The 8,849-nt window shown below is 41.5% G+C and overlaps 1 protein-coding gene across 2 annotated transcripts in view; it reads left to right on the top strand.

The window, feature by feature from the left end:
- Nucleotides 1-1,920: 1,920 nt before the first annotated feature.
- The window catches only part of SYTL2 (synaptotagmin like 2), a gene marked incomplete at its 3' end in the record, with an annotated part of 41,943 nt that continues 35,014 nt past the window's right edge, over nucleotides 1,921-8,849 (top strand). For both annotated transcript variants that reach the window (XM_082337881.1, XM_082337882.1), the window contains exon 1: nucleotides 1,921-2,222. In XM_082337881.1, the coding sequence (XP_082194007.1) occupies nucleotides 2,122-2,222 (101 nt within the window). In that variant the 5' untranslated portion in view covers nucleotides 1,921-2,121. The remainder of the gene's footprint in view (nucleotides 2,223-8,849) is intronic.

Genomic DNA, 8,849 nt, shown 5'->3' on the forward strand with positions numbered 1-8,849 from the left:
CAAAAACAGTATTTTAAATTACTGCTTGTAAATGCAATTTGGTTTGGATAAAGCAGTGAGGTTCATGTTACCGCCTGACTTCTAATTCCACCTACTCAAGATGGTTACGTAGAAATTATTTCACATTTATTCCATATGTTCTGTAGGACAGTGGCCTACATGGGATCATGTTCCTGACATAATTATACACTATTAGTGGTAAAATGTTGTGAGTAAAAGTTATTTGTGTCTTGTAAATTAAGTTGTATTGCAGCCTACGGCGACCATGGATACCCTGACTTTCCTTCCCAAAGCAGGGGCTGGTACAAAAGAAAGGGAAATGACTCAGATGGTTCCCTTCCTCTTGACCTCAAGGTAACTAGTCAGAACAACATAGCAGTTCTGACTCCATCCAGCAGCTACCAGCAGCTTCTAGAAAGCTTAAAAAGTTTACTGTAAAAGAAACTTGACTTTGCAAACCTGGTACCTGACCTTTCAGTGAGGAGTGTTATGTGTTTTGGGTGAAAGAGTATTTTGGTCAAAAGTCTGTTACAGAATTCCCATTTGAGAGGATTCTGAGGAAATAGTCTCTTAAATCTATTGCTTTCAGTTCTGAGTAGCATGTGAGAAGCTTTCATGAGCGATACACGTTTTTGTTACAAATAGAAGACAAAATCCTGCAGAAATAGGCATTGCACCAATTTGAGAATGCGCTCTCTGAGTCTTGAACTGGAGCATACAAATTCCTCTAACACATTCCCAGCCTCCTCCCATCTCCCTGCTGCAACATGTTAGATTTGGCAGGGTTCTGACAGCTTCCCTGGGGGTTTTCCTCCAGGGCTTGTGATGACTACTGCCTTTCTGATCCCCTGAAAGGGGAAAGGAGTCTTTGAAGACTTGGAGTGCGAAGACAGGTGTGGAGGGCAAGGGACACAGTTTGGCAGGAGTGGAGTAGGGTCCAAAAGTTCAATGGCTTCTCCTAATGGGATGGTTCTCTTGTTCTGTTTGGTTGGTGACTTGCCAAAAAATGGTGTCCTAGAAATGTGCCAATAGTAAGTAAACCAGCATGGCAAGCTTGTCAGTTTTAGCCCAAGTGGTTGTTTTTTTTTCCTTTAAGTCTTCTGTTCCTGGAGTTTTATTCCTGGAGTTCAGGCAATCTTTCTTTAAATAAACAAAATCCAACTTCTAGCCCTTGTGACGAGAGTTCATGGACATGATCCAAGTCTATGCTGGCAGAAGGTGAACACCTCGGATGCGTGTTGGGCTGCCTCACTCTGTCCGCTACTTTGCTGTGAATCAGGGCTGCAAGCAGCAGTGGATTTTTGTTCTGAGGTATCTAGCTCTTGTCTGTCTGTGTATGACAGCCATACACACAGCTTTCTTGTGTGCTCTTCAATATACTGCAATACATATGACTACAGGTTTTTCTTTTTTACTTTAAATGAATGTGATATGGGGTCTTGATTTTTTTTTCTTTTTTTTTTTGCCTTCCCTCTCCTCCAAATTGTTCTGCTGACTTAAAGAACAACTTAAAATGCGCTTATTTTCAAACGTATCATTTGAATGACACTTGATTCAGTGTTTTAGGGTGTGAGTTGTCCTATTGAAAAGGAATATATTTTCATGGCCACCTTGTTCAAGAGGCCTGTAAAACAGGTTTGACTTGAAGTGACCATTTGAACTTCACAAAGTGGTTTAATCACACTGAAAAACTTGTTTCTTTTAATTAAAAATGCATATATGATCTACTTCCCTGATCCCTGATATAACAGCTTGTTCTTCCTTGTCTCTTTTTTAGGGGATGTTTTGTTTGTTCTTAAACACTGGATATGCTGGGTCAATGAACTGTTACTCCAGGAAGCAGAGCTGAGAGGACAAGCTGAGAAGACATCATTACGATGGCAAGCAGGAATGCGACACTTTCCCAAAAATCTCTCATCTAGGGAAGCATGCACATACTCTACTGCAACAAAGCAACATTTGGGGCCCTGTAAACCACTGACTGTAACCTGGTCCAGCTTTCTCAGTGCCTGCTGAAAAAGACTTCCTTTCTTCTATACCTTTAAAGCGGACTACAGAACTATCCTCCTCAGCAGGATTGAAGATCTTCCTGGACACTTTACCAGCCCCTACACACACAAGATGATTGACCTAAGCTTCCTAACAGAGGAGGAACAAGAGGCAATAATGAAGGTGCTGCAACGGGATGCGGAGCTTAAAAGAGTTGAAGAAGAGAGAGTCAGGTAAGGTATCTAGCACCCTGGGTTGCCCTGGGAAGACCTACACAGTTCATATACTGAGTTACTCAGAGCATAGGAGTAGATAAAACCAGTTGTTGCTGAGGGCCTCATATTCCACGTGTGGTTTGGAGATTTTTTCACTCTGGACTAGATTTAGCATAGTCTCTGGATGAAATGCCTCTGCCACACAAATGATTTGTTACTGGCCAAAAGACTAACTGTTGATTTGGACCCTTGCAATTCCCTAAGGGGCCAACCATACCTGGTACGCATCTGGCCTGATAGGCACCTGGCCTGGTTTCCTCAGAAAAGGATTCAGTTTGCAAGTATCAAAACCTCTGCAGACTGAGACAATGTGTAATAAGTGGGGGGATTTGATCCAAAAGGAGCACTAGTGCCCCAAACAAACAAAAAATTCAGTATGGATGCAGTCAGCAATATGTCTGAGTGATGAAGTTATACCTCAGATATGTGGAGCTGCAGTTCAGAGGATGTACCAACACTATGCTCCGTTGCCAAGAGAAGTCCTTGCAATCTGTGGCTGAAGCAGAAAATTGCTCCCTGTTTTCTTTGTGGTGTCACAGACAGAGCAATGTGGTGTTATTCTGGAGGGTTTTGTGTGCTGGGAGGTTTTCCTAGAGCTGCTGTTAGGGTAACTGCCATGAATACAGATGTATGCATGGAAAGCAGCATTACCCAAATGAATTAACTTTTAGAAAGCCATCCACACTGGTACAAATTGCAGTCGAACAGTGGTTTCAGCTAATACAGATAGTTATCTGCTCAAGAATGAGGATTTTGGTAGTCAGGCTTTTTTTTCAGTGTGAAGGGAAGTATCCATTACAGGGTACACAAAATGACAAGTGGCTGAATAATGAAAAAAGGAGCCTCAGATGCTGAAAGGTCAAAGTGCTGTAACACAAATAAATGTGTACAGGTCTCTGCTGAGGCAGGATTTTCTCTCAGTGATTCAGTAATCTTCTCTAGGATTCTTTCTCATTGTGATGTTCCTCACGAAGACATGTATTTCCTATTTAACTATTAAGAAATTATTCCAACCACAATGCATTTGAGATGCTTTTCTTCTGCTGAGAAATATTTTTTTTTTTTTTTACAAATGCCCTCCGTGTAGGCATACTCTGCCCTGCAAAAGAAACAGCAGCATGCCACTTGCCCCAAGAGCAGCGTTCATTTTGCTCGGCATGCTTGTGCAGCCTTGAGGTCGTTTGGTCAGCATGTAGTCAGCATGTTGTTGAGTTATTCCTCTTGCTCCTTTCAGTGTAAGAGCAATAAAGGGCAAATCAGTAGCTTCTCCTGCTTAAAAAGGCTTCTCCTCTCAAGGCATTTGCTTCACTGAAGACTGAAGGTAAAATCATTACAGGCAATGTTCCCAGCTTCCACCCCCGCATCTTACTGCAACCTGAGGAGGAGATGTTTTCACCGCGTAGTCTTGTCTCCTGCCTCAAAAAGCAGAAAACTGACTTTGCTGTATCAGAATGGGCATTTGCTTCTCTTTACTGTAGGTAGAAAAATACTGGCTTTAGTTTTGAAATGGTACAACAGTGCCAGGTCTGAAAGTGCTCAGGGAAAGTAATTGTAGATGTGAGTTTGAAAACAGTATCTGGGGAAAGGAATGCTTCCTGGAACAGAAAATCAAAAAAGCCACTCTCAGTAGTGGTCTGAAATGGCTGTTGACAAGTATTTTTGTCTGTATAACTTCACTTTTGCCATTTGTAATTCTAGTTCAAGAGGGTGTGGTGGAAAATGCAAGGGACTGCAGGTTGTAGCAGCCTGTAATCAGCATGTTTGTTTCTACAATAAAATGTCTCTTCTGGTTTCTGAATATTATAACTTCTGAGAAGCTGGAAGCTTATGTCTGAAACTGATTTTTCTGAATAAATGTGGCACATGGAGCTTGCTTTTTACATATTAAAACACTACCTGAATTATATCTCCAGCCAAGGACATGCAATATTTTAGTTTGAATTCTACAGCCTTGCACACCTGGAAGATTCCAAGAGCTGGGATCGAATGTCATCATACAAACATCACACCCTGACAAAGTGCTGTTTGTATGTGTATATAATGGAAGCCTTTTAATGTGATTTTTTTTTTTTTCTTTCCTCTAGAAGAAATTCTGAGGTTTGAAGGGTGTTCTAATACTCTGTGCCATGTTCCTGGAGCGTAGACAAACCGGTAACATGACAAAATCCTCTTTGAGCAACTTTCTAGTGGAATTTTACAAATCACCTGATGAAGTCTCTTCTCTGCTAACAGCTCCTAATATTGCTTATCTGTAGTAAAAAGGTGCTGATTAGACTGGCCCACGCAGCCTCCTCAGGCAGTCTGCTTTTAATTGTTGGTTTGTTGAGTGCTGTAATAGGTGTTTGCCCCGTATCGCGGCTCCTGGTCTGAGTCGCGCTGATAGTTTTAGGAACAGCACTGTTTTGGGAACAGCATGCCTGCTTCCTCTTTGACCTCTCCTGAGGTCTGTCCCAAAGGAAAGGGGGTATTGATGTTTTCTTCTCATGGGCAAAAGGGTGATGAAGAAATCTCAGATGACAAGAGGATGTGATGCAAGAAAATCAAAAGAAATTGCATCTTTTCTTATTCCTAGGGCAGGAAGATGCCTCCCTTTGCTTATTACCCCAGGAGCTGCTGCCAGCCCCTGAAAGGCAGTGTTGCTGAGGAGGGGAAAAAATGGCGTAAAATGGCAGAGCTTGTCAAGACTAGAAGCTGGTTTTCATCATATTGCTGACATATTTTTTTTGTTGTTGCCCTTATTCCTGTCCAGGAATCTCTGATATGCCCTGCTCCAGCTGGGTTTCCGCTATTGAACAAATGAGTGGACTAAGTGCATAACTGAATTTCCTGGCAGTAGCTTCAGCACAGCCCCTAACTCTCTTTTACAGTTGTGTAGTCCAGAATTAACATAGTTTCGGGCCCCTTTTGGAGACAGTAATGTGGAACAGAAATATATCCAAAGTTCTGGCTTGTGGTTGGGTGACTCTTCTGTGGTGGAGCGGCTGGCCCCTGGCACCAGCGTGTCTGAGGCAGAAGGCTGTTGTGGTCGCCTTTGCGACAGGGTTCCCTGCTGTGGCTATCGGCCCTTCCCAGCAGAACCTCCTGGCAATGCTGTTGCGGGCTGTGCTCGGGATTGTTTGCTCCTTTTGTAAACTGAAGGAGGCTAGTGATAGGGAAATTCTGATGTGGAGTTGTTTGTGTGGTGGGTGGTGACCACCGTGTGCCAAACCCCTTTAATACATACATTGGTGTGGCATTACAAAAAAAAAAAATAAAAGAAAGCTTCAGGGGCCTGATTCTGCTGGGTGCTCTGTACACTTAACCTTCCTCATAATGTTCAGTGGGAGTGTGTGGCTGTTGAAACCCTAGTGTAAATGATTTTTTGATTCTGGTTAGCTTTAACAGATACCCTCTTCAGTCACTTTTCAGGGTGGTTTTCCTCATACTGCAGACTGTCAGAAGGAAGGCATTTTTGTGTTGTTTTTTGTTTCTTAGGATGTGATATATTTAAGGTATTGGGGTGAGCTGAGTATTGGCATTGGGGGAACTGGACTTACCACTGTAGTGTGAAAATTACATTCAATGACTGTCACAAGAATACATTCTTCAAATGTTCATGAAATAGTTTTCTGTTAGATGTAACAGTTTTGAGGGTGCGCTTAACAGAGGCAAGGTTCTTGGTGGAGATGGTTTTGAACATGGGTGCCAGGTCAAGTTTAAAGGGCTGATTGAAGATAGAGTTTACAGATGCTGTCGTAGAGGTGCTGTCAAAGCTAACATTCTTGTTTCTGAAAATCGTTACCCGTTTTTCCTAATCTACCTCCAGGGTAGTTCTTCCAAACATTCTAGAAATTTTCAAAATGTGTCTTCACTATCCACTCAAGTAATTGTGGCAGCTTGGTAGTGTCTGCATAGTTAGGTAACTAAGCACAAATTATAACTTCACCATTTTGAAGTATCACTCTTTCTCATTGCCATACAATACCTAGGGACTCTTTCTAAAGCTAAATCTCTGCAAAAAATGTTCACTTTGCCAGTTGTCCAGCCCTTTTTCTTATAAACTCCTTAATATATGTATCATTTGCACTATGTCATGATAAAAGTTTGGGCATCTGTAAATGAATGGAAAAATGACACGTGGGAGAGGTGTGGCTAGGCAAGAGCAGAGTGTGTCTGTATGTGCTCTGCATTCTGTCCTGACCAGGGAACAGAATGGCACTTTGTGTGTCTAACTGAGGTCTCTTAGGCTGGCCATCGTCCCTTCTAATCCACACCGAATTTTTTTGAAAGCCTGCTTGGGCTCCGGATCAGGGATGCTGCAAATAAGAACAACTTTCTCCAAATTTAGAGCTAAGGCTATGTTAAGATCCTGTCAGAGTGTCCCCTCTAGCAACATGATTCTGAGATTCTTCTCAGGGTACTGATGTTATCCTTAAGCCTCGGTGGATTCAGATTAGTCTAGTAATAAGCAAGTGTGACTCAAAGCCTACGATTCTTGTGGAGTTGATTTTAAAAACACATTAAAAAAAAAAAAACAACTAAACTCACTTTGCAGCATATTTAATTCTTGTATTTTTAGGTCATACATTTGTGTCAACAAGGAGCTTGCTTACAATGTGAGCAAAGCTTTTTAATCCGAAATTAACTCTACCCCTAGAGATAACAAAAATCTCTGTAGGCAGATTTGTTGTAAGAGACTAAATTAGGTGGCTTGAACTCTTTTGCTGATTCAAGTTGTCTTGTACTGCTGTCCAGGCTGACTCTAATGCCAAAGCTGTATTGTCACAGGATAGCTGTTCCTTCCTTGTGAAGGGTTTGTTGTTTGTTTGTTTGTTTTTTCCGTGGCAGGTTTACTTAGGTTGTGTATGAAAAGGGAGGGGAGGCCATTGGGGAGCCTCTATGCAAATCCTTTAAAACAAGCAGACAAACTAAACAGTGGAAGGCTGTTAGAGAAATCAAACAAGTGGAAGCTAATAGAAACTGTGAAGGCTGACAGACCTTGAAAGACTCCTGCCTACTGTACTCTGTAACCTCAATGGTCTTGCTACAGATTTCCTGAATGGAATAAAGTTAAGCTTCCGTATAGTAAGAAATGCCTAAACAAATCTATGTATTCTACGTGTCTGCCTAGGGACTGTCCAATTACATGATTCATAACATATTACTTGTAAAATGAAGCTTACTTCAAACTTTGAACAGTGCAACTACTAATAGGAGAATAAGTCTGAGTGTGAACTGTAGGTGACATAACAGAAAAGCATATAAAAATGAAGGACTCAGTCTTCAGTGCAGAATGTATATATGGTTTAAATGAAATACGGGGACAACATGCCAGCCTGATGCCCCACATGTGGTCGTCATCTTCGAGAGAAATGATGTGTAGCAAGGTTAATCTGGTCTGTGTGTTTCACAGACACTTGCTCAGCACTGAAGTTGGGATCGTGGATTTGTTTCCAGATTCTGGTGGAGAGCATATTTCAATGGGCAGCAGAGCTGCCTGCTTTCCCTTCTTCCTCTCCAAAACCAATTCACTTGTCTAACACCTACGAGCATGTAACTCATTCCTGCTAATGCTCCAGGCCTGGATGTGTCTGTCTTCCCTTCTGACTTCAGAGTAAATCTCGGTTTGTCTTGTTAGTCATCAAGACTTGTGCTGACTACAGCCTAGTTAGTTCTCCAAGGATCCAAAAGCAAGATGCTAGCCGAGATTAATTCATCAGGGTATTGTTGGTAGACCTAACACACCCAGACTTCTGAATAGGCATAAAATGGAGGAACATGCTTGACTACAAACAGAACTACATCATCTTTTTCTCATGTTTCCACCTACTTCTACCTACCCAAACCCTTGCTATCCAAAGAGACCCCAAAGGCAAGAATTAAGAGGTGTTGCCAATAAGGTATCATGATGACAATGACGGGGAAAAATTGCATAACCCTATTTGTTTGCTTTATTCTTCCTAGTATAGCCCTCAAAAAGTTTAAAATTATATAGCTTTATTGCTTAAGCCAATCAGAAGATAACTTTCAAAAAAATCAGTTACGTGTGTGCAGCTACCACGCAAAAGGAATGATCCATATTCCCAACTCAGGACTGCCCATTAGAAATGTTTTGGGTGTAGTTCTCTAACAAATGCCAGAACAGACTTTTTTCCTACACCTTATCTAGGTATGTGCAGACTAAAGAGGCATGCTCATGCAAAGTGGAATGTTTAAACATTCCTTACAAGGCAAACTCCTTTTGCCTTGTAAATCTTTTACGGCTGCTTTCTACTCTCAAAGAAGAAAAAAATCTAATCAGCAAGTCTGACACTTATAATGCCTGCTTTAATATCCTTTTACTCCTGTTCTTGTGTGAGTGATACTACAAAAAGTTTATCTTGTCTGTGTTCGGAAGCTGACCCACAATCTAAATCCTTTGTCATCTTTTTGTTGGTTTGGGGTTTGTTTTTATGCTTGTAGCAAATAGAATTAAGGATAAATTCCTCAAAAGTCTCTCTCCTTCCACCTTCTCCACTCATTTAGTATTTCATTTGCAGGAGGGAAGTTTTGGAAGTGAATTTGTAGATAAGGTGGTGGTATCAGGCTTTAAAAAGCCTTTATTTT

This window comes from Platalea leucorodia (genome assembly GCF_965183815.1).
Source record: "Platalea leucorodia genome assembly, chromosome: 2".
NCBI classification, from domain to species: domain Eukaryota; kingdom Metazoa; phylum Chordata; class Aves; order Pelecaniformes; family Threskiornithidae; genus Platalea; species Platalea leucorodia.